General features: G+C 41.7%; 1 protein-coding gene across 1 annotated transcript in view; it reads left to right on the top strand.

Moving 5' to 3' along the window:
* LOC129703927 (inositol polyphosphate-5-phosphatase A) overlaps nt 1–27,139 on the top strand; it is a 537,367-nt gene that overhangs the window by 139,559 nt on the left and 370,669 nt on the right. Inside the window, exon 2 of the mRNA XM_055646645.1 lies at nt 16,981–17,022. Within this exon, the coding sequence (XP_055502620.1) occupies nt 16,981–17,022 (42 nt within the window). The remainder of the gene's footprint in view (nt 1–16,980; nt 17,023–27,139) is intronic.

Raw genomic sequence — 27,139 nt, 5'->3', positions numbered from 1 at the left:
TCCTAGTACTCACCTCACAATTGATGTACATGTTTATTGAGCCTCGGGTCCTAGTTCAAGTATAATGGCAAGATAAATGGGGGAAAAAAAAAGAAGATTGCTTGGCACACAAAAGGTCCAGCTGATCTTATTATGAACTGATGGAAAATTTGGTTTGAAAGCCTAATGAAGCACAAACCGCGTGCCTTGCACAAACAACTGTTTCCATGGTTTTGGAAGCAAATAGAAGAGAAAAAACACATTAATACCTGGATAACACTGACTGTGTGAAGGTGTTAGCATTTTTAGTTGGTAAACAGTATGATTGTCTCAGAGCTGCTAACGCACAGAAGGATTTGTTCCCCCCTCGATTCCTACTCTTTTGGCAGATGCAAATAGAAACTATATTTAATTTGTTAATAGAAGGAAAATACATGCTCCTGCATAAGGGCTTTCATGTGAGACCAGCTCTGTGTACTGAGCATCCGATGTAAATATCATAATTACTGGACCATCTGGAGTCCTCAAACCCTGTGTATATTTTGCCAGGCAACCCCCTAATCTATGGCATGACAAGTGTAAAAGATATATTCACAAATATGTTTAAAAAAATAAAAATAAATAAATAATGTGATTTTTGTACTGGATAAAGTCTGTCTAAACCTACAGGTGGTTCCGCTCAGCCAGTAATAGTCTCTGTCAAACAACTGGAAGTATTTGGCCTGATTATTTTATTTTCTGTCAACTTTTTTTTTAAACTGTTGCTTTTACAATCAAACATTCGCCTCATTACTGTTGAGGTGAAGGGGGAAAGATTGAATAGGAATCTGAGGGGTAACTGTTTCACACAAAGGGTGGTGGGTGTATGGAACAAGCTGCCAGAGGAGGTAGTTGAGGCTGGGACTATCCCAACATTTAAGAAACAGTTAGACAGGTACATGGATAGGACAGGTTTGGAGGGATATGGACCAAATGCAGGCAGGTGGGACTAGTGTAGCTGGGACATGTTGCCCGGTGTGGGCAGGTTGGGCCACAGGGCCTGTTTCCACACTGTATCACTCTATGACCCCTGGTCTTCTCATGCCATGGACCAACCCAATTCAGACGTGAGGTAGACAACATACCTCGAGACTCTTGTGCAGTCTTCTGCCATCGTTAATTTCCCTGGTCCTGGCGTTATGCTTTACTAAAATCGACCACCCTGTCTCACAATCATGGTCATGTATCATGCCCACAGATATTTGTGCAACATCTTTAAGTACTATTCATATCGTTTTCACTCTTCATATGGTTCTAAATCTCTGGCTGCAGAGTTCCACTAATCATTGAAGTCTAAATCACCTTGAACTTATCAGGTGCTATAGCTTCACAATGGACTGATGGCCCCATTTCAGTGTTGTACAAGTCTCTGACTCTCAATGCCTTCACCTGTTGTGGGGGAAAACAGGTGATAGACACGAAAAGTAATTCATCTCCAGATTTTTCATTATGATTTTCATTTACATTACTTCCTATGTAAAACTACCGTAAAACCTCTCCAGCTGAAGATAAAAATGAATCTGCAGTCAGTTTTATGTTTCTTGCCTGTGGGTTAGACAGTTGCAGCTTCAATTCACATCCAAAGACTTGGGCATGTTTCCTCTCAATATAATAGTGAGAGCATGCTGAAGGAGCATTTTTCAGACAATTCACCAAACCAAACCCTAAATGTAAACATCAATGAATACCTGGCACTATTTTAATGACTCGCAAAAGCAGTTCTTATGATGGCTTCACTAATGTTTGGCCTACACCCATTAACTTGCAGTGTGAAAACTATTTCCTCTTCTTACATCATAATAGTATCTATATTTCAAATGTACTCAGCGGTCTAGAATTGATAATCCAGTAATGTAATTATATAAATAAAATGTTCTTTTTCGTTCTCCCTGATCTTTGGTAACCTGATTCTTTTGATCGTTTTGACTTCTGTATATCAGCGAGACCAAGCGCAGGCTCGCAGATCATTTCGCAGGACATCTCCGCTCAATCCGCCTTAACCTACCTGATCTCCCAATTGCTCAGCACTTTAACTCCCCTTCCCATTCCCAATCTGTCCTTTCTGTCCTGGGCCTCCTCCATTGTCAGAGTGAGGCCCAGTGTAAATTGGAGGAATAGCACCTCATATTTTGCTTGGGTGGCTTACACCCCAGTGGTATGAACATTGACTTCTCTAACTTCAAATAGCGCTTGCTTTCCCTCTCTCTCCATCCCCTCCCCCTTCCCAGTTCTCCCACCAGTCGTACTGTCTCTGACTACATTCGATCTTTGTCCCGCCCACTCCCCTGACATCAGACTGAATAAGGGTCTCGATCTGAAACGTCATCCATTCCTTCTCTCCAGAGATGTTGCCTGTCCCGCTGAGTTACTCCAGCATTATGTGTCTAACTTTTGTATACTTACACAGTTTGCACTAATTATTCCTCCCTTTTAATTGTTTTCTTTACCACTGGAACATTTTTTTATACTGAATTATTTCCTGGGACATACACCAGAGTGGTGGATGCTAATATATGGAATATATTACTCAGGCAATGAAAGTAAGCACACTTCTTTGGTTGGTTGGGGGGTGGGATGGGGTTGTATCAAGTCATATGCCATCAGCATTTCAGTTCCTTGTACACTACTCTGCTTAATTCTATAGTTTAGTTTATTGTCACGTGTACCGAGGTATAGTGCAAAGCTTTTGTTGCGTGCTATCCAGTCAGCAGAAAGACAATACACGATTACTATCGAACCATTTACAGTGTATAGATACATAAGGGGAAAACTGATGAGAGACACAAAATGCTGGAGTAACTCAGCGGGACAGGCAACATCTCTGGGGATGCAAAGAGGAGGAAAGATTCTAAGGGGAGTAAGGGGCAGCCGTGACTGACAAGGGAAGTCAAGGACAGTATAAAACTAAAAGAGAAGACATATAACATAGCAAAGATGAGCGGGAAGCCGGAGGATTGGATAACTTTTAAAGAATAACAGAAGGTAACTGAAAAGTCAATACGGGAAGAAAAGATGATGTACGAAGGTAAGCTAGCCAAGAATATAAAGGAGGATAGTAAAAGCTTCTTTTGGTTTGTGAAACGGAAAAGATTAGTTAAGACAAATATGGGTACCCTGAAGACAGAAACAAGTGAATTTATTATGGGGAACAAGGAAATGGCAGACGAGTTGAACAGGTACTTGGTTCTGTCTTCACTAAGGAAGACACAAATAATCTCCCAGATGTACTCGGGGACAGAGGATCTGGGGTGACGGAGCAACTGAAGGAAATTCACATTAGTCAGGAAATGGTGTTGGGTTGACTGATGGGACTGAAGGCTGATAAATCCCCAGGGCCTGATGGTCTGCATCCCAGGGCATCCCAGGGTACTCAAGGAGGTGGCTCTAGAAATTGTGACACATTGGTGATCATTGACCAATGTCCTATAGATATTGGATCAGTTCCTGTGCATTGGAATGTAGCTAATGTTAGCCAATTTTTTAAGAAAGGAGGGAGAGAGAAAGCAGGGAATTATAGACCTGTCAACCTGACATCGACATCAGTGGTGGGGATGATGCTGGAGTCAATTATTAAAGATGTAATAGTATTTGGATAGCAGTAACAGGATCCAAGTCAGCATGGATTTACGTACGGCAAATCTACCTTGACAAATCTTCTGAAATTGGAGATTCCTTGAAGGTGGAATCTCATATAGATAGGGTGGTAAAGAAAGCTTTTGATATGCTAGCCTTTATAAATCAGAGCATTGAGTATAGAAGCTGGGATGTAATGTTAAAATTGTACAAGGCATTGGTGAGACCAAATCTGGAGTATGGTGTACAATTTTGGTCGCCCAATTATAGGAAGGATGTCAACAAAATAGAGAGAGTACAGAGGAGATTTACTAGAATGTTGCCTGGGTTTCAACAACTAAGTTACAGAGATAGGTTGAATAAGTTAGGTCTTTATTCTCTGGAGTGCAGAAGGTTAAGGGGGGACTTGATAGAGGTCTTTAAAATGATGAGAGGGATAGACAGAGTTGATGTGGATAAGCTTTTCCCTTTGAGAATAGGGAAGATTCAAACAAGAGGACATGACTTCAGAATTAAGGGACAGAAGTTTAGGGGTAATATGAGGGGGAACCTCTTTACTCAGAGAGTGGTAGCGGTGTTGATTGAGCTTCCAGTGGAAGTGGTGGAGGCAGGTTCATTGGTATCATTTAAAAATAAATTGGATAGGTATATGGATGAGAAGCGAATGGAGATTTATGGTATGAGTTCAGTCAGGTGGGACTAAGGGAAAAAAAAGTTGTTCGGCACGGACTTGTAGGGCCGAGATGGCCTGTTTCCGTGCTGTAATGTTATATGGTTATATGGAAATATTTTGAGGATGTAATAATAAAATGGATAAGGGAGAGCCAGTAGCTGTAGTGTATCTAGACTTCCAGAAAGCCTTTGATAAGGTCCCACACAGGAGATTAGTGGGCAAAATGAGAGCACATGGTATTGGGATAGGGTATTGACATGGATAGAAAATTGGTTGGCAGACAGAAAACAAAGAGTAGGGATTAACGGGTCCCTTTCAGAATGGCAGGTAGTGACTAGTGGGGTGCCGCAAGGCTCGGTGCCGGGACCGCAGCTATTTACAATATGTGTTAATGATTTAGATGAAGGAATTAAAAGTAACATTAGGAAATTTGCGAATGACACAAAGCTGGGTGGCAGTGTGAACTGACGAGGATGCTATGAGAATGCAGGGTGACTTGGATAGGTTGAGTGAGTGGGCAGATGCATGGCAGATGCAGTATAATGTGGATAAATGTGAAGGTTACCCACTTTGGTGGCAAGAACAAGAAGGCAGAGATGATTATCTGAATGGTGTCAGATTAGGAAAAGGGCAGGTGCAACAAGACCTGGGTATACTTGTACATCAGTCAATGAAAGTATGCATGCAGGTACAGCAGGCAATGAAGAAAGCTCATGGCATGTTTGCCTTCATTGCGAGAGGATTTGGGTTTAGGAGCAAGAAGGTCCTACTGCAGTTGCACAAGGCCCTGGTGAGACCACACCTGGAGTATTGTGTGCGATTTTGGTCTCCTAATCCGAGGAAAGATATTCTTGCTATTGAGGGAGTGCAGAGTAGGTTCACCAGCATTAATTCCCGGGATGGCGGGACTGGCATATGATGAAAGAATGGGTCGACTGGGCTTGTATTCGCTGGAATTTAGAAGGGTGAGAGGGGATTGTATAGAAACATATAAAACTATTAAGCGATTGGACTGGGTAGATGCAGGAAAAATGTTCCCGATGTTGGGGGAGTCCAGAACCAAGGGTCACTATTTAAGAATAAGAGGTAGGCCATTTAGGACTGAGATGAGGAAAAACTTTTTCACCCAGAGAGTTGTGAATCTGTGGAATTCTCTGCCACAGAAGACAGTGGAAGACAATTCACTGGAGGTTTTCAGGAGAGAGTTAGATTTACCACTCGGAGCTAAGGGAAATGAGGGATATGGGGAGAAAGCCAGAACGGGGTACTGATTTTGGATGATCAGCCATGATCATATTAAGTGGCGGTGCTGGCTCGAAGGATCGATTGGCCTACTCCTGCACGTATTTTGTATCTTTCTATGTTATAAGGGTAATTAATCATCTGGAATTTCTTCTGGTTGGGAAGAATGTGTTAAATGGTTACCTGGTATACCGATAACCTGTGTAAGAAGGAACTACAGATGCTGGTTTAAACCGAAGCTGGAGTAACTCAGCGGGTCAGACAGCATCTCTGGAGAGAAGGAATAGGTGATAATTTCTTGTGTTATTGTTTAATGTATGTGTAGTTGTTGTGTTGATGCATTAATGTGCCTGTAAAGCTGCAGCAAATAAATACTTCATTGTTCTGGCTTCAGTGCATGTACTCGAACAATTAAACTCTCTCGACTCCTGACTTAGCTCTTGACAGGCACCATGATTAGTCCCACATGGTGAGTGTGTACTAGAACAGCACTTGAATGTGTGTAATGCTGTTAATATAATGAACCAACCACGACAACAACTCCCACCCAAGGGCTTCACTGGAGTGTTGCTTGCAATACTTGGCAAGGAGCCACATAAGAGACAACACATAACGCTGATTTTAGGGAGTGTTTTAAAGGAGGGATGAGAAGTGTGGAAAGCCAGACTCCTCTTTTTCTGAGGAAGTACTGTTGTCAATGAATCATTGACAACTTAGGATGCACAAAATGGCCACCACTAGATGACCACAGAGACTAGGTGATAGATCTCGTAGGACTTCCTGTACATTATACTTGATCCTTATCAAATACAATACAGGGTAAATGTATGGAGAATGTTCTTTCACCAGATGTTCTAGGTGACCATTCAGAGAACTTTAGGTGATAGATCTCGGTAGCTTCACTTCCTGTACCCATTATACTATTTGATCCTCAGTTTCATTCAAATAAATAACAATTGGGTAAATGTATGGAGAATGATGAAGGGTTTTACATTTTGCTGAGTCGTCAGAAAACCAACTGGAAGTAGCTGTGGCAGTCATTTCCCTTTGTCTGATTCTATAAAACCTATATGCAGTTACCCAACTCATGCAGAGGGAAAGAAATTCCACTATTTCTGAAAAACCATTGGGATTGTTTTTGATTCTGGTCCAAGTCAGCGTGCCTTTTCTATTGTGAAATAGTAATAGTTACTGAAAGTTCTTGTGAACCTTATCACTTCTAGATAAATCAGAGGCCAATTACTCCAGGTAAAGATGCCATTCCCAAATACTATTGCTAACCCGGTTATTAATGTTTTCATGTACTGATTTTGGATGCCGCCAAAATATAACCGCAGCTCCTGTGCACGAGTTATGAACATCAGTATTAGGTTCATTTATTGTCATATACACCAGTGTGCAATGAAATTGCCTATTCAACAAAGAGCACAGAGTAAATAATATACACACAGTAATGATAAATATAACAATAGATCCAACTTTGAGTGCAAAGCAACATAAGGGTGCAAGATTGTAGAGCAAAATCCAAGTAGTACAAAGGAATATTAAAATACAGTAACAGAATAACCGCGTGAGTGGAGTTAACAGTAAGAGTACGTGGCAGTACATCTGCGAATGGGGGGGGGGGTGAAAGAGGTGATTGGGCCAGAAGTCAATGGGAAGAAGTTATTAAGTCTTGACATCTGAGCTCTCAAGCTCTTCTATCTTCCCCCAGAAGAATGAGCGAAAGGGGAATGGCCAGGGTGGCTGGCATCTCTGATGTTACTTCCATCCTTCTTGATTCAATGTACCATGAAGAAGGGTCTCGACCCGAAACGTCAACCATTCCTTCTCTCCAGAGATGCTGCCTGTCCCGCTGAGTTACTTCAGTATTTTGTGTCTACCATGAAGATGAACTGGACTGAAGGAAACGACGAGCCTGTGATTGACTGGGCTAATCTATGTTCACACTCTGCGAATTCAGACAGTCAAGAGCAGAGCAGTTGCCATGCCAGGTTGAGATATATTTGTATCTTGATCAACTCATTATCTCAGTGTTGTTCGCTGGACTAATGGGTTCATCTAGTTTCAAGCATACGGAGCCAAATGTGGCGTATTGCATTTTTGATCAGTGAATAAAGTGTAGGGCACGTGATTTCTATACTAATATGCACAGTGGTGCATTGGTAGAGTTGCTGCCTTTCAGCACCAGAGATCCTGACAATGGGTGCAGTATGTATGGAGTTTGTATCTTCTCACCGTGACCGCGTGGGGTTCCTCTCAGTGCTCCAATTTCCTCCAAAGAAGTGCAGGTTTGTAAGTTGTTTAAGAGGGAACTGCAGATGCTGGAGAATCGAAGGTTACACAGAAAAGCTGGAGAAACTCAGCGGGTGCAGCAGCATCTATGGAGCGAAGGAAATAGGCAACGTTTCGGGCCGAAACATTTCTTCAGGTTTGTAAGTTAATTGGTTTCTGTAAATGGTCACGAGTGTGTATATAGAGTGGGTGATCAAAGGTCGGCGTGGACTCGGTGGGCAGAAGGGCCCGTTTCCACCCTGTACCTTGAATCTAAACTAAATTACATTTGGTTGAAAGTGGAAAGCAGAATATACATTCACCATTTAGCTACAAGGAGAGGTTGTACACACTTCGATTGTATTCTCTGGAGCACCTGAAGTTGAGAGGAGACCTGATAGAAGTTTATAACATTATGAGAGGCATAGAGATGGTAGACAGTCAGAACTTTATTTTCCCAGGATGCAAATGTCAAAGACTAGAGAACGTTAAGGTCAGAGGAGGAAAGTTCAAAAGAGGTGTGTAGGGCAAGTTTTTTTTACATTGGGCATGCGTTACCTTGAGTGGTGTAGAATATGGGCACAATAGAGATGTTTAAGATGCTTTTAGATTTGACAAACTGATATGCAGGAAATGGAGGGATATGGATCACGCGCAGGCAGATGGGAGTAATTTAGTTTGACAACATTTCTGACAGATATTGTGGCCTGAAGGGCATGTTCCTATGCTGTGTTGTTCAAGGTTTGTCTATGTTTGCTTTCTGTTGTTGGCTATCTCTTAAGAAGATACATGGCCTGAATGAAATGACTTGGCTCTGATAATGCCAGCATTATTGCATAAAGAGGCAGGGTGTCATGCAATCAGTTTGACCAAAAATCCATTCAGATGAGATGAAGATAGCAAATCCAACCTTTGTGAAGGTGTAGGAAAGAACTGCAGATGCTGGTTTAAATCGAAGGTAGACACAGAATGCTGGAGTAACTCAGCTGGACAGGCAGCGTCTCTGGAGAGAAGGAATGGGTGACCCTTCTTCAGAGTTACTCCAGCATTTTTGGTCTACCTTCATGAAGGTGTCATTGGAGTTGATCATAAGTAAAGGAAGCAGGAATGGTAAAATCCAAGGTCATGGCTGGTACATCTTGATATTCGAATCAGCATATTTAAAATATGTTCTGATGAATGCCATCTATGCAGTTCATGGTCGTAAAATTTAGAATAACAAATTAAATATTGCAGCTGTGCGGAAGTAAAGGCTCTTTATCAGTTGAATGGAAAATGGTTTCAGGTTATTTTTTTAAGAATCGTATAACCATGTCATTACCTGAATAGGTATTGTCATTATGTGACTCTCCCAAATGGAAATTAGCCTAAAGGTTTCTGGCACTATCATGCATCTGATTTCTAACCTAGATTCCTCGTATGTGACTTTTCTAAACAGAAATGTTTGGTATTTCAGAATATGGTTGTCAAATTGCGATATTGGAGTTTGGACCAATGAAGGATGCCCATATTATTAGATTTTGGAATTAATCAGTCATGACAATTTGCCGGCAATTTAAACAAAAACTCGGCACCCGAGCGGATGAAGAATTCTTATTAAAAGTCAACAGTCACAGCTAGGTGTGAACCTTGAGTTTTAAAGACTTAAAAGTTGAGAAAAGAGACAACGAATGAGGTGTAAAAATGTCCTAAAAAAATTGAATACGATACAATACATATGTTCAGCAAATGTTAAAATGAAAGGGATTGGGGAGAAGCAAGAATATGCTGAATATTTAGAATCAGCAAGAAAAGAATAAGAAGTACTGTACCTTTACATTAAAAGGAACGCACTAAATTATTTCGGAAACCTGTGAGGATAACTGGTTAAGAAAAGAGGAATTTGACAGGCTTGATGGTGTGAATGCAATTAATTCCAGTTATTTAATAGCTAGTAAAAGAATGCAGTTGCCATTAACAATAATTAAAACAATTATTCCCTTTTGAATAAATATTTACAAGAGTAGAATTCTATTACTCTTTTGTCCTGCATTCCTGAATGTTTATTTGTAAACTGCCATGGGGCTATAGTGTGTGACCACAAGTATCCCAGTTTGATTTTTTAAGATATCCACACTAAAATCAGTTCAAGGATTAACGAAACTGATTATCACATCAAGTCACTTTTAGTTTTGCTTAAATATATCTAACGGAAAAAGATCTCACAATGATTGTGTCTTGTCACATTGTGTAAATAAGTCAAAATGCTGCATATGGTGTTTAAGAGGGAATTGCAGATGCTGGAGAATCGAAGGTTACACAAAAAAGCTGGAGAAACTCAGCGGGTGCAGCAGCATCTATGGAGCGAAGGAAATAGGCAACGTTTCGGGCCGAAACCCTTCAGTCTGAAGAAGGGTTTCGGCCCGAAACGTTGCCTATTTCCTTCGCTCCATAGATGCTGCTGCACCCGCTGAGTTTCTCCAGCTTTTTTGTGTAACCTGCTGCATATGGTGAATTTGCTCATCTGGAATCTCTGATGACTGAAGAAATGGGAAGGGAAATGAAACCAGCCTCAATAAGGCTCTGATTAATTTCTGTACACCTTAAGGCAATGTGAACAAGGGAGGTAACACAGCTGTTTCTGATAGGAATAAACAAAACACTTAAGATAATAACACCATCAATAGTGCCATTGATGTTAATGCAAATTGATAATCATTTTCATTTTAGGGCCAATCTAGGCTACCGACAGTTTTAATTGTTGAATATTTTAAATGGTGGTAATTGTGGTTTCCAAGTAAGAAAACCTTGTAACTTGGAAACAAGAGGTTGGCAGTGTGAATCAATTCTGCTGCCAAACAGAAGATAGATACAAAATGCTGGAGTCATTCAGCGGGACAGGCAGCATCCCAGATAGAAGGAAGGGGTGATGTTTTAGTCTGAAGAAGGGTCTCGACCCAAAACGTCACCCTTCCTTCTATCCAGAGATGCTGCCTGTTCTGCTGAGTTACTCCAGCATTTTGTGTCTACCTTCGGTTTAAACCAGCATCTGCAGTTCCTTTATTTACTGCTACCAAACAAGTTGCTTCATGTAGTGAGCCAGTGTGAGGGAAGCACTTTTGCCAGTTAAATTTGTGTTTGTGTATGTTCACATTGGTATGTAGGTCTGATTTTTATTGCCAATAATTTCAAATCTCTGTAGAATAAGCGCACTATTTGTTTTAAAGTGAAGCCTAACACTTCTTGTGAAAAATTAGTAACCTCATAGGAGTTTTTGCGTCATGCTGGTTTAGAGCGAGTACAGTCAATGCCAACACGGGTAAGGTGACCATGCCTCACCTGTAAAGCACCTTCTGGCATGCCAGATCTATGTGGATACTAGGCTTTGACATCACTGCATTCATCAAAAATAAATTATTCTTATTGGCATGAAAGTGGTAATATAAATGCACCCAAATGTATTTGCAAATATTAACCTAGAAGCCGGTATCCTTAAAAAGCGCAGGTCCCTGTAATTCACTCGTGAAGATAAATTTGAGTATTCTGCTATTTTTAGATAAACAGGGGAATATTCTTCACATGGATAGTTTCAATCTGTTATTGTGCAACCTAATTAAATCAGGAGGCTTTGTTACTATAGCAGTAACATAAACACAGCCTTTTAGGTAAGTGCTATTGGTCACGGTAACTGCTCAGCTTAACGTGATTTGGTTACCACAGACAACTAAAGCAGAATATGCAGTTGGTGAATTTTGCAGAAAGTTAAGCTACTCATCATTTTCTAATCCAAGATTATATGAGCTAGAAAAATAGAAGTGGATCTTGAAATATCCTGGAGTGTTTTGTGCATTCTAGCTACCTTGCCCTATATGTATTGGAGAAAGAGAACTTTCAACCCATCACGTTCATCCTATTAGTCCATTCCTTATATTCCCACCACTTTTTTTTCTCTCCCACACGTATCCATTGGCTCCACTTTGCTTCTTTACGCCATTGATCTACTTTAAAGGGTCATTCACAATAAATATTTAATCAACCAGCACATCCTCGTACTTGATAGAAAAAAGCACCTGATTGAAAGCCTCTCGATCCCGGAGAAAGTATACAAATGCCACTCGCACGGCACCCAAGGTCAGAATGAAAGCCGGTTCTCTGGAGCTATGAGGCAACCGCTTCTGCACCACTCTCCAAGTGAAAGAAAATCATAGTGATGAAGCAATTGTTGAAAATGTTCTTGCATGATAAATGTAGGTAACCAAAGACCTCACCAGATAAAGCATATGCAAGATTGACAAGACAGTTGTCACATTTCATATAATCCATTAATACATCCTAAACCTGTTTTAATGTGCTTCCTGCTAAATAAATTTGAATCCTCTTCTGATTGTATCAGCTGCAGCTTAAATTCATCACTGTGTGTATTCTGCCTGAATCTAGTGTAACCGGAATAAGGTAGCAAATATTTTTACAATGTTGACAACGAATAACAATTTTGTTGGGTTTGGCACACAATGGCATTTATTGTTCAGAGATTTGCCGGTTTGATTTGACTTTAATGCGTACGACTATTTCAACCTCTTTCTTTTCCCTCATCTTGCCAATCAACAACAGTAATGTAAGATTGGATTTATCTACATACATAATGGAATGAAATGCCATGGAGTTTTTAATGGGACCAAATATAATATTGATCTGCATATTAGAGCAGGTGTTGGGATGACAGAGATGGGGTTTTAGGAGCACCTTAGCGGTTTAGGTGGGAAATTATAGCATTTTGAGGTGAGTCTGCTGAAAATTAGAAAGTAGGTGCGGGAGTATGCCATTTGGCCTTTTGAGCCACCACTGCTTAAGAGCTATATCTAACTCTCTCTTGAAAACATCCAGTGAATTGGCCTCCACTGCCTTTGTGGCAGATAATTCCACAGATTCACATCTCTCTCTGTAAAAAGTTTTTCCTCATCTTAGTCCTAAATGGCCAATCCCTTATTCTTATACTGTGACCCCCTGGTCCTGGACTCTCCCAACATCAGGAACAATTTTCCTGCATCTGGCCTGTTCAATAAGTGAGTTTGGCATCTTGCCCGTGCAATGATTCATGGGATTTGTCAAAGGTCATTCGGGATAAACAAAGAACGTTGCTAGTGATCACGAACGCAGCGCTGTATAAACTGTGTGTAGGTGTTGGCCGGAAATCTGTGTAAAAATAACATTTTCGGTCTGAGTTTTTATCTTCTTTGTATCTTAAAATACTAGCAAGCAACCCTCTATCGCATGTACAACCATGACATGCCACCTCCTAAATATTGATCTAGCATGCTTTCTTCAATTATTTGCTATTCCAAAGCACTGATTTCCCCCAACATTTTATCTATACCTGGTACATGAAGAATTGTTAAAAACCTACACAGCAGATATGCAAAACAAGATCCTGACATGCATCCTGGAACTAATCCCAATACATACAGTATCACTATTAGTAAATAGTCATTGTGACTTGAGAAAACAAATTCTCTTAAAATTGTTCATGTAAATGCAACGACACTGGGCCTTCACAAACTAAATGTATAGTTTAGTACTGTCAGAAAAAAATCACCAGTTTGAATACTATGAACCCAATAAATGAGCTCTGTATTGATACATAGATACATGGTGATAACAAAACTGTTTTGCAAAATAAGTCCGAGGTAAGAGATGTAAATCTCTGATTGAGTTGAAACGTACATGTTGCAAACTCGGCAAGTTCTGGATTTCAATTCGTATCAAATCTGGTTGAACATAAAGTTGAACTTCTGATCAAAATGGTCTGTAAGTGCAACATCTCATTTATACAACAATGGAGGCAGTAAATTACATAATGCTGACGATGGCAACCTTTTTGGTTTTGTGTACTTTTTCTCTTGTCATTTGCTGATAACCACCACTGGGAGGGGAAATCTCTAAACAGGCTTGGCGAAGTCTCTTCTTGAAAGGGAAATCCTCTATCCGCCATTTGGCAATCCCCAGGATCAACAAAGTACAAACATCCACTCTTCCTAACAATGTGTGTATCAGGTCATCGCTGTAAAATGACTTGATCCAACACATGGGGAGTGGTTAGTAGTGGTGAGGTCACTATGTTAAAGGAACATGCACTGATCTACAATCGCCCACCCCAAGCTTTTGATAAGAATGTTATCATGCCGTTTGACATGATCACACTGCTGTAATTTCTACATAGTGAAAACAAAATATATAAAAAAATACCCTTTATTAAAATCTGGCAATGTGTACTTTGACCACGTGTTTTTTTCTATTGCAAATCTCAAATTGTGGAGCACAGAGGCAAATAAATAAATGATGGGTCTTTGTCCCAAACATTATGGAGGGCACTGTATGTGACTTTCCATTTCCTGAGCAGTGAAACTGTGACCTGCCTAAATGCTACAACAATGCCAACACTCTCCTGGTCACCTCCCCACCCTGCATTTGCTTCAAATCTTGAATCATTCGAAATTCTGTCTGAATCATAGCAAGTCCCGTTCACCAACCCATCCATGATTTAACAGGGACGATGGATACAAAATGCTGGAGTAACTCAGCGGGACAGGCAGCATCTCTGGAGAGAAGGAATGGGTGACGTTTCAGGTCGAGACAACATTCTTCAGACAACACCATCTTATTTCTAACCTCCTACAGCCAGCGCTCAACCAAATCCGATCTCCTGCGTATTCTCAGTCTGTCTCACTCTACATGACTGTATGTACAGGTGTAGCCACACAGAGTTGTCATGAAAATGGAAGCAGTTGCCCTCATAAATATGCTTGTTTATCAAACAGTTTCCTTCTCCTCCTCCCCGCATGGAGACACACAGATAGTATGAGAATGTCAGAAAAGTGGAAATTAATGCACATTCAATGTTCGCATTGATCTTGCCATTCGTTGCTTGCATTATGATTTACCTCAGATCATGTAGTGCTAATGGATTTCAACAGGAAATGGATATAAATTCCCATTAGCTTTAGAAATGCACCATTATCTTGTTATGCAGCTCCTTATCACTTCAGGATCATAAGGTCATAAGGAATAAGAGTAGAATTAGGCCATTCGGCCCATCAAGTCTATTCCTCCATTCAATCATGGCTGATCTATCTCCCCCTCTTAACACCATTTGCTTGCCTTCTCCCCATAACCTCTAACACCAGTACTAATCAAGAATCTATCTATCTCGGTCTTAAAAATATCCACTGACTTTGCCTCCACAGCCTTCTGTGGCAAATAATTCCACAGATTCACCACCCTCTAACTAAATAACTTTCTCCTCATTTCCTTCCTAAAAGAAAGTCCTTTCATTCTGAGGCTATGACCTCTAGCCCTCGACTCTCCCATTAGTGGAAACATCCTCTCCACATCCACTCTATCCAAGCCTTTCACTATTCTGATAACCATTGTTTTGTTTATTGCTGTTCAAGAAACTGAGGACATTCACCGATATGAAAGTAAAGTTGGTGCCTTTGTGGCAATGATTGGTTCCATTGGAACTCTGTTACATCAGGGGATGAAATAGCACATGCTGGAAATACCCAGATAGTTAGACAGCACTGGAGAGAACCACGGTTAATATTTCAGGCCAAGAAACTGGGAAAAATTACAGGAAAAGATGACAGGAGATAAGATTAATTGACCTTTTGCAGCTGTGATGATAAGCCATCAACCTGAAATAGTCATCCCTTTGTTCCAGCACAGATATTGCCTGACGTGACCGGTGAGTATTTCCAATACTTTTGGATACCTGACATCTGCAGGAGTTTGCTCTTGCACAAGTATCAATCAGGTTGCCAAAACTACAGATCAGCCTTTGTGCAGGGGATTAGCAAGGTGCAGGATGGAATCACTTGTTTAATATCAACACATGCTTTTCTTGCTGAATTGAGGTCAAGCATATGTTGTATTGAGAATGAGTCAGCGATGACATTTCAATATTTATAAATGGGAGGGAGGTGTCGAATTTGAGTGCAGGATGCAAATTGGTGGTGAAGTTAATGAAGACCATGAATATTTATAAAAGGGAGGGTCTGAAGAAGAGTCTTGACCCGAAACAGGATTAGGTGATGTTTTGGGTCTTCACATTGAAGAAGGGTCTCAACCTGAAACGTCACATATTCCTTTTCTCCAGACATGCTGTCTGACCCGCTGAGTTCCACCGGCTTTTTGTGTCTATCTTCGAGTCGGTGATGAGTCTTGATCTAGGTAGAAGAGAGTTCCTCAACTGTATGCTGACAATCCCTGTTTAGAATGACCTAATTACATTTGAAATGGATTCCCACATAGCAGATGCACATGCTGCACTTCACAATCCAAGCTCTTTCTAGGTTTTATGACAGCTGATACCAGTTAAATTAGCAACTTGACCAGTACACAACGCTAACCTCAACAATGAACTTTTATGTCTTTAGTTGCGCTACCACCTTTGTTATGTTCTTGCATTAGCATCACAGTTATTACATTTACGAGCCTGTTAAGCTGGGGTAAGTAAGAATTTTGCTGTTCTGTTGTTGATACATATAATTAAAAAGTGTTAACTGGGAGATTTAGTGAAATTGCACAAATTTTTCAAGGCAGGCTTAAAATTCTGGATTTGCCCAGCTGAAAACAGTCAGTTTTAAAAATAACTGACATTTTTGGAAATGTGTTGGGTTCTGGATAGATTAATTAACAATTGCAGCAATCAATCCAAAACCAATCAAACGTGCCTCCCATCAACGAGCTATATTGGGACTGTGATGATCAATCGTATATTAAACACTGTAATTTGTTCAGCTGCAGGGTGCAATTTTTATATACCTTGAATGAGAGTTAATATCATCTTCAACAATCACGTTAATTCAGCTGAGTGCACACCTTTATACCCATAATCTTGGAAATTGCTGCATAGCTCATCCAGTCCAAGTCTCATCAGTTCTGTGGAATTCAACTGTGTAGATGCAAGTGGAAAAATTAGGCATTTTCCATTCCATCCAGGGAACAATTAAAAGTGATTTTTCTTTTGTTCTAAACAGCTTTCAGTACATCCTTAATAAGATGTATAGTTCCATTTCTGTCCAGTGATCAGCCTGTCAAGTTTGCTTATTGCAACAAAAATAAATACAAGCTTTGAAAGGATATCTCCATTATGTAATCCCACAGAGCTAAGTATACTTTCCGGACAGTTTGTTTATTTTTCTTTAATCTTGTGTGTTTTACAGCCGGAAAACCTACAGAAGAATTGGCTTCGGGAATTTTACCAGGTAGGAATGTTTGTGAGAGAATTGGAGATTTCCTCCCATGTGGAATGTTATAACATTCACTAAAAACAAAAAACAGTTAATTTTAATTGCAACTGAGAAATGTTATATTGATTATTGGTGATGAGTCAAGTTACTTTTTGCAAAATATTTGTGTGTAACGTTTTGCACAGAACTGAAAATGTCTTTTAATTAAGAGTCCACTATGTTACTCAACATATTGTCCCGTTGACTGGGAATTATATATTGTTTTGACAATTTCTGCTGTTAAGAGTTGATGTTCTAAACTGACTGTTGCATTGTTTAAATGGAATAGGCTTCAAAAATAGAGTCTGGACATCCTGGCTGGAAATGCTGCTCTGAAATTGACCCCTTTTCAATTAAACTTCTTCCATTCTTTCTGCACAGACTTAACAAAACCTGCTTAGCGTCCCAGCTAATTAATGCACTATTGGTGTACTTAAAAGAATTTGCCAGCGAGGGCTGACATGCTTAAAATGACCCTTCCATTGGTCTGAAGCATTTATAGGGATTGTTTGCTAAATGCTTATTTCAGAATGTCTTAACCAGTGTCACTATTTGTTGACTGATCATGTGTGACATGTAGTTTGTAAATATAGATTTTCATGCCGCCTTGTAGTTGATAATGTGTGAAAGATGTGCTTTGATAAGCTCTGGTGTTGGTCAATAATAAATTGGTAACTCCTATGCATTGTTTCCATGGGGAATGTCCAAAAGTAGACCTTGTACAACGTACATGAAACTAATAAGTTAATTTGCAATCCCTCCTTAAAATGAGCAGCCAATTAATATTTGCAAACTTTATGTATTCATTCACTGCTTGATCCATTTGGACATCGTTTTTACTCTTTTTGTTCTGTCGTCATATTTTCCATTTTTATGATTAAGTGCCAGAAGTGGATTGTAGCTTAGTGGCTGATCACCCACTTCTAACACTGACTGTGATGTATTTCAGTCACGAACTCTAATGTAAAGTGAATTAACATTACGTTGTTTGCGTTTAACATATTGCCGTTTACGGAAGACATGTGGTTGTTATCAGAGGCTGCAGAATTTCAAACAGACACAACCTATTTGACAATTGCTGGCGACATGATCTTTACAGCAGACTAACCTGACAAGTCGTATGCCCTTTTTGTGTAGACGGAGGAGATTTCAAGTCACAATTCCCTCACCAAAAAAAAAAGAATATAGTAAACATGACAAAGTTACTGATGAAGTGGAATAATGCCGCGCAGAGTAGTGTCATAAGAGTCGGGGCATCATCAGAAAACACCTGAAAAGTTGCATGGATATCAATTTTTTTCGGCAATTATGCTCAGTTTTCTTCTTGGCAGTAATATCAATAGCAGTTGAAGTTTAAATCGTGAACATAGTCTGCCCGATCCATATTTGGCTTTAAAGTTAGTACCTTCATAATTCTGTATGATGAATCTTGACTCCGATATTGAATGACATACCCAGCAGCATAAAAATACTTTTTTACTACACCACACAGCTGATGTAGTAACTGCCATATTTGGTTTTCATCTGCTTCAATGACACAGAAATTTCAAGACATTTCCCTTTCGTTTAGTTTTAGTGTAAAGATACAGCTCGGAAACCGGCCCTTCGGCCCATCGAGTCCGCACTGACCAGCGATCCCCGCACATTAATACTACCCTACACACCCTAGGGACAATTTTACATTCATACCAAGCCAATTAACCTACAAACTTGTACGTCTTTGGAGTGTGGGAGGAAATCAAAGAACTTGGAGAAAATCCACGCAGGTCACAGGGAGAACGTACAAACCCCGTACAGACAGCACCTGTAGTCAGGATCGAACCTTGATTTCTGGCGCTGTAAGGCAGTAGCTCTAACGCTACACCACCCTGCCGCCCCCAATTTTAAATAAAAGTTTGGTGCAAATGTATGTTTAGGTTTACAAGTGAAAGAAGATAACAGAATCATTTAGATCAGGCCTCTGACACAAAGTGCTGAAATAATGCGAGTCTGAAGAAGGGCCCCAACCCAAAACGTCACCTATTCATGTTCCCCAGGCATGATGTCTGACCCGCAAAGTGACTACAGTATTTTGTGTCTTTACTTGTCAACCAGCATCTGCAGTTCCTTATTTCTATATCTTTCCCTTTGTCTTTCTTTGAGTGCAATTTGCAGCTCTCTGGGGTTAAGCTGGATCATGTGCAGAAAAGATGTTATCAGGACTCGAGGGCCTGAGCTATAGGGAGAGGTTGAACCAGGCTGGGATTTTATTCCTTGGAGCGCATGAGGATGAGGGGTGATCTCATAAAGGTGTATAAAATCATGAGAGGATTAGAGAGGGTAAATGCAGTTTTTTACCCAGTGTTGAGGAATCAAGAACGGGAGGACATAATTTAAACTGAGGGGGGGAAAGATTTAATGGGAACTTAAGGAGAAACTTTTTTACACAAAGGGTGGTAGGTTTATGGAACATGGTGCCAGAGGAGATGGTTGAGGCAGGTACTGTCACAATGTTTAAAAAACATTTGGACAGGTACGTGGATAGGACAGAGTTAGAAGCTTATATGGACCAAACACAAGTAAGTGGGACTAATGTAGATAGAGCATGTTGTTCGGCGTGGGCATTGGATTGGATTGGATTGGATTCAATTTATTGTCATTGTCTAGAGACAATGAAATGCTATTTTCCTTACAGTCATCCAGACAAAAAAAGCACAAAATACAGAAATCCATGACACAAACATCCCCACAGTGGCACCAAAGTTCCCCACTGTGATGGAAGGAACCAAAGTCCAGTCGACCTCCTCGCTGATCTTCCCAGATGTTCACCCATGGTCGGGGCCTCCCGAGCACCCTGTAGTCGCCGCTACAGGTGGCCTGATGTTCAGGCCCTCTCGCTGGGAATGATGGAACCCCGACGTCAAACGGGAGAACATTCCCAGCGGCCGGACCTCTAAATCGGCCACCTTCCACCGGAGCCCGCGGCTCCCGAAGTCCACAGGCCGAGCTGGGCGCAGATTCACGCTGGTGACCCCCGACATAGGGTCGCAGGACTCCGCGATGTTGGTCAGCGCTGCCCGTTGGACTATAGGTTCACCATATTCAGCACTGAATTCCACAAATAATATTTACAACTTCTGCATTTTGCATTTCCAAATTGCCTTGAGTATTGAAGGGCGGCTGATTACTGGGCGCTAGTTCTCATTTGAGGTTGAGAGGCAGAATTATGTACCAGGGGATTAGATTACTTCAGTTCTAGTGCACTGAAAAATGATGGCATTTAGTACTGAGATCCATTCACTTCCCACACAAAAGTCATGAAATAGGCTAAAAGAAGATTTGAAACAATAGTTGGGAAGTTTACACTCTGAAGGGATATTCCACCAGAGGAACAGAAATTCAATAAGTCTCTACCCAACTGTATACTGGAACGGTCATCAAAGACCCAATCAATCCAATCAGTCTGAAGAAGGGTCTCAACCCGAAACATCGCCCATTCCTTCTCTCCATAGATGCTGCCTCACCCGCTAAGTTACTCTAGCATTTTGTGTCTACCCAATCCCTTAAGCAAACAGACAAGCTGAATTATCGACAGCCATGGAGGTGGGGGGAAACAAGAATGGGGAGGGGAGTGGGGGCACACAGTCATCATTGTGTTTTACTGCCCCATGACCTTCTTCGTACAATCCACTGCCATGAAGCAGTTTCATGCTTTGAGTGGCCCACAGCAAGGCGTGAAGTAATCATTGAGGCAGAAGACATGCGGAAATGCGGAACATTAAATGGCCCCAAAACAAGTTGGGACTAGAAAGGAAAATTATTGGGGAGAAAAGTTTAGTGGAATGAGAGTTCAGCAGTCTAACGAGTGCTTTGATCAATAAATCAAGGTGCCAAGATCTTGATCTTGGTGCCACACCTTGATCGGAAAAATACTTAATTACAAGGTGCCACACCTTGATCGGAAAAATACTTATGCCAGGATCCTCTTCATAGACTTCAGCTCTGCTTTTAATACAATCATTCCGCAGCAGCTGGTGGAGAAGTTGGAGCTATTGGGGGTTGATGCTGGCACATGCAACTGGGTCCTGAACTTTCTGTCGCAACGGCAGCAGACAGTCAGGGTGGGCAGTAGGACATCAAAAACCATAGCCGTGAGCACTGGCTCACCCCAAGGCTGTGTCCTAAGCCCCCTGCTGTTTAGTCTGCTGACACACGACTGTACTGCTAGACTCAACAACAACTTCATCAACAAGTTCGCAGATGACGCAACAATGGTGGGTCTCATCAGTGACAATGATGAATCGGCGTACAGGATGTAGGTGGAGCTGCTCGCAGGATGGTGCAAATCCCACAACCTCATTCTCAACGTGGGAAAAACTAAGGAGATGGTGGTTGACTTCAGGAGGGCGGGGAAACAACACCATACACCTCTGCACATCGATGGAGCTGATGTGGAAAGGGTCAGCAGCGTGAAGTTCTTAGGACTACACCTGTCTGATGACCTGACGTCCACGGCCAACACCACAGCACTGGTCAAGAGAGCCCAGCAGCGACTTCACCCTCTCCGAACACTACGTAAAGCAGGTCTCCCCACTACACACCTACGGACTTTTTATAGGGGGACAATCGAGAGCACATTGACCTACGGCATCACTTCCTGGTTCGGGAGCTGCAAGGCGTACGAACGGCACCAACTAGACAGGATTGTGAAGACCGCCAGCAGGATTATTGGTGCTCCACTCCCTTTCCTGCTGGCCATATACAGGAAGAGATGGATCAGCAGAGCCATCTCCATCATCAAAGACCCCTACCACCCATCGCATCACATATTCTCCATCCTGCCATCTGGGAAGAGGTACAGGAGCATTAGCTGCAAAACCAGCAGGATGCTCCTCAGCTTCTTCTATATTAGCTGCAAAACCAGTAGGCTATAAGACTGATAAATGGACTTTGCCCCCTGCCAAAGTATCGCGCACCAACCACCAACCTGGACACACTGCAGCAGAGCCACTGTTGTGCCGCTGCCGATCGGAACGCCTGTTGAATGTTTAGTAGAGTGTTCATTTGTTCATGATATATGTATTTTTATTTCTATTTATTTTTAATGCACACTGAATGGACACTGGTTGAGCAACGTTTTTTTGTTTCCTCTGGGTATGTGAATACTCAGGAAATGACAATAAAGATATACAATACAATACAATACAATACAAGGAGACTCTTTAATAGGAATAGAGTGTACAGGACGGAACTGCAGATGTTGGTTTATACCAAAGATAAACACAAAATGCTGCAGTAACTCTGCGGGACAGGCAGCATCTCTGGAGAGAAGGAATGGGTGATGCTTCGGGTCGAGACCCTTCTTCAGACTGAGAGTCGGGAGAGAGGGAGTGTTGAGATATCAAAGGGTAAAATGTGAAAACGACAGATCAAAGCAGACGATGTTATGGAAATGGCTCAATTAGCTGAGGGGAAGGTGACAAGGAGGCATCCAAACAGTAATATTAATCAGAAGGACAAGGAAACTAGTTGGAGAACTAGGGTGGGGGAGGAAAGAGAGAGAGAGAGAGAGATGGGAAGCAAGGGATAATTGAAGTTGGATAAATCAATATTCACAATGCTGGGTTGTAAGGTACCAAAGCAAAATATAAGGTGCTGTTCCTCCAATTTGTGTTGGGCCTCAGAGTGAGAGAGTCGAGGGTCTCAAGCCGAAACATCACCCATTTCTTCTCAAAAGAGATGATGCCTGTCCTGCTTGAGTTGCTCAAGAATTTTGTGTCTCTTTAACATGAATTTCATTTCAGCACTGTCTGCTCCTTATATTTTCCTGATTCTTTGACGAAGAAAGATCGCACTCAAAGTCGTCAATGAACAAATGGGGATCGTGCAAATCTTGAGGCGCTTGGGCACATGTCTGAAACTGGGGAAAAAATATCAGGTGTTGTAACGTGAATAGTGCCTGGAAGTGCCTGGTCCCTGAAAATAAGTAGGATTCGCACATACAAACTTCCAAACAGCCGCCCATCATAGAACAACTTTCAATTAGCGGAGAAGTGAGTGGACATGGACAAATATGCACACATATAAATTCAATATTTCCTCAGCTCTCATATCTAAATAGACTATCATTGAGGTTTTTTTTATTCCTTGAGCAATTAATCTCAGCTGACCAATAGTGCAGTTCTGCTTTGTTGGCTGTGTTTCAAATACATCAGATCTAAAATTGAATCCCATGTCCCTGTTTAGGTAGACGCGAGCAATCGCATGACAGTATTTTAAAGCAGCATTTGGAGTTCTTCCAACATTTCTCTTGTAGGCAACTGCATAAGAAGGGAGGTTGGTTTGCTTGTCGTTACTTTTATTGCTGTTTATGGGAATAGCTGATGCCATCGCTGCTCAAATCCTGAACTAGTTTTGGCACTACACTGAGATGTCATAGGGAGTTATGGTGATAACTTGAAGTCAAAGATAACAGTGGGGCCAACGGCACTTGTTCTTATTTATGGACCATCATTAGACGGACTTGAGCAGAAGGCTAGGGGGCAATTTTATGGTGAAAATCTGAAAGCTAGCATCAACCTAATCCCGGAAACACAAGAAACTGTAGATGCTGGAATCTTGAGCAAAAAACAAAGTACCGCAAGAACTCAGTGGATCGGGGAGCATCTGCGGAGGGAATGGCCAGGCACTGTTTTGGGCCGGTACCTTTCTTCAGACTGGAGTTTCTCTGATTTTAAGAAGGAGACTGATCTGAAACGTATTTTGTCCATTCCCTCCATCGATGCTCCCTGACCCACTGACTTCCTTCAGTTTTAAATAAAACCCTACTTCATGAATGGAACACCACTGATCACAAGAGCACAAGAAAATGGAAGCAGGAGGAGACCACCACCAGGCCCTCAAGCCTGCTCCATCATCCAGTATGCTCACGGCTAATGTATTCTGGCCTCCTCTAGACCGGGTGATGCCAGCAATGGCTGCCTCGCCAACAGTCTGCTCGTCCCTTCCTTCTTTGTTGTTTTTATAGTATGTGTTAAATGTATGTTTTAGTGTTCTTTAGCTTGTTTTATGTGGGGGTGGGGGGGAGTTGGGAGAATTTTTTTTTAATCTCTTACCTCGACGGAGATGCGCTTTTTTTCCGCATCATATCTCCATTCGCATTGCGACCTAACATCGAGGTGTTGGCGGCCTCTAGAGACCGACGTCGGGAACTCCAACTGTGGGAGCCTGCCGGACTTAACATCGCCGAGCTCGCGATCCCTGTCCGGGATCGACCTCGGAGCCCCTGTTTAGAGACCGACTTTGGGAGCTCCGGGCTGCAGGAGCTGCAGCCCTGAGACGGGAGCTTCGATCGCCCCGACGCGGGGGGATAAAGAGGAAGATTAGACTTTATTGCCTTCCATCACAGTGAGGAATGTGGGGAATCCACTGTGGTGGATGTTTATTTTAACTTTTATGGAGTTGTGTGTCTTGTTGCTTTATTTCGTCTGTCAGAATGATAATTCGAGTTTCACTGCATCTTAATTGGTACATGTGACAACATGGTACATGGATTCTAATCGCAATCAATTTTGCTATCGTTGCAACCAACATCTGCTATGACATTCATATTTAGGACATTTAGCATTGAAATGCAGGCCAGCTAGAACTTCAGATTAATTGGGCGATCACCAGTCTCCATTTCCTTTTCTAAACACAATATGATGCTTTATTTCTGGTTCAATCACTTTCCTTTTGTGTAGAAGTTACTATCCCTACTTTCATAGCACCAATGATAATAGAATCTGGCCCGGCCTACAACCATCAATTGCACCGGTTAATTTGAATGGGTGTCAGGGGTTATGGGGAGAAGGCAGGAGAATGGTGTTTGGAGGGAGAGATAGATCAGCTGGGATTAAATGGTGAAGTAGACTTGATGGCCCAAATGGCTTAATTCTGCTCCTATCACTTATAAATGCACAGTGTCATTTTAGTAAGGGATGATACTCGCTCAACATGCCGTGAATATGATGCCCGATCAGTGTTGGCAAAGTATGCTCTTGTGAGAAGACTTTGGAATTTCCGCATTTCCTGAACGACCCCCACCAACTTTTACAGATGCGCCGTAGAAAGCATTGATCAGGATGCATCACAGCTTGGTTTGGGAACAGCTCCATCCAAGACCGCAAGAAATTGCAGCGAATTGTTGACACAGCCCAGACCATTGCACAGACCAACCTCCCTTCTATCGACTCCATTTGCCTCGGCAAGGCCAGCAGCTTAATCAAGGATGAGTCACACCGTGGCCACTCCCTCTTCTCCCCTCTCTAATCGGGCAAAAGTGTGAAAACGCGCACCTCCAGATTCAGGGACAGTTTTTCCCAGCTGTAATCAGGCAACTGAACCATCCTACTGCAACCAGTGAGCATTGCTGAACTGCAATCGGACTATCTTTGATCCAGCTGTATCTTGCACAAAAGGTTATTCCCTTATCAAGTTTCTGTACACTGTGAATGCCTTGATTGTAATCATGTATTGTCTTTCTGCTGACTGGTTAGCACACAACTAAAGCTTTTCACTGCACCTTGGTACACGTGACAATAAATAAACTAAACTAAGCTTGCTAGTGTTGGCCAGAAACATTGACCTCTGAGCTAATATTTCTTGTTTATTATTTTAGATTTCCAGCACAACCCCTTTTATATTTATGTGAGCTATATTTACACGGTATAAGATCTGTCAGTCATGTTCTAAATCCTAGATAGACACAAAATGCTGGAGTAACTCAGCGGGACAGGCAGAATCTCTGGATAGAAGGAATGAGTGATTTTTGGGTCAGCCCAGTCTGAAGAAGGGTCTCGTCACCCATTCCTTCTCTCCAGAGATGCTGCCTGTCCTGCTGAGTTACTTCAGCATTTTGTGTCTATCTTCATTTAAACCACCATCTGCAGTTTCTTCCTACACATGTTCCAAATCCTCTTCAGCTGTAAGTCCCTGTGCTTGCTTACCAATGACTGGAAGCACCTCAGTTTTTATAATTCTTGCCTTTATGTATGATCCCCTCAAGTGTCTCTGTTCTATTCTCCAGCATAAAACACTAAGATATCTGCATGTCTTTTGTTGTTCAGACCAATTGATCAAACCTGACTTAACCATTCAGTGCTCTGTATTCTGCTTTGAAAATCTCTTCCTAAACCTATTCCATTCTGGCCATTAAAATGTGTCTTGCTGGCCAGGCATCAACCTTTGTTTGATACTCCTCATGTACATCATCGTGCGGTGTTTTTGCCCATTGAAGATACTATAGAATTGGCCAATGTGATCCCACCACCACAACCCGAAACGTCACCTATTCCTTTTCGCCAGAGATGTTGCCTGTCCCGCTGAGTTACTCCAGCTGTTTATGTCTACTTCTTCGGTTTAAACCAGCATCAGCAGTTCCTTCCTACACATAAAATTGGCAGATATTGTTCCAGCATTGGTGAAATCCAAGGTGTGAACATTTCAGATTGGAGTTATACAAATGGTGATGACAAGCTTTGGCATAATATTATTTCTTCTGCTTCCCTAGTTGCAACACACAGTAATTCGAGCCATTCAATTACTAAAGCCAAGAGCATCCGAATAGCTGCCTATTGATAACTCGGCGGGCGCCTCCCTGGCCTGTTATAATATTTCCTACATTCCATTTGTGAACCAAGAAGTATGCGTCTTGAACCAGTTTCATCTCTTGAAATCTTTCACAGTCTGAATCATTTTCCACAGAACCATGTCAAGAAGACCAGCAGGGGCGCTATACGATTGGCAGCCCCGCCAACAGTCTGTCTGTTTTTTTGTCTTGTTTTTATTTTTAGTGTGTGTTAAAAGTCTGTGTAAATGTTCTCCAGTTTGTTTTATGTGGGGGGAGGGGTAGAAGGTTGGGGGAAACTTGTTTTCGGTTTCTTATCTTGCCGGAGATGCCGATTAATTTTCAGATTCCATCTCCGGTCACTCTGCGGCCTACCATCGATGGAGCTGGTTGCCTCCTCGGACTGACTTGAGCCCCTCTGCGGGGCGTGGACTTAACATTTGAGCTGATCCCTTGTCTGGAATTGCTCCAACTGCAGACTGTGGACTTTACCAACGAGAGCTCACA

The sequence above is a fragment of the Leucoraja erinacea genome, chromosome 15 (genome assembly GCF_028641065.1).
Source record: "Leucoraja erinacea ecotype New England chromosome 15, Leri_hhj_1, whole genome shotgun sequence".
Taxonomy (NCBI): domain Eukaryota; kingdom Metazoa; phylum Chordata; class Chondrichthyes; order Rajiformes; family Rajidae; genus Leucoraja; species Leucoraja erinaceus.
This window is presented reverse-complemented; position numbering and strand designations above follow the sequence as displayed.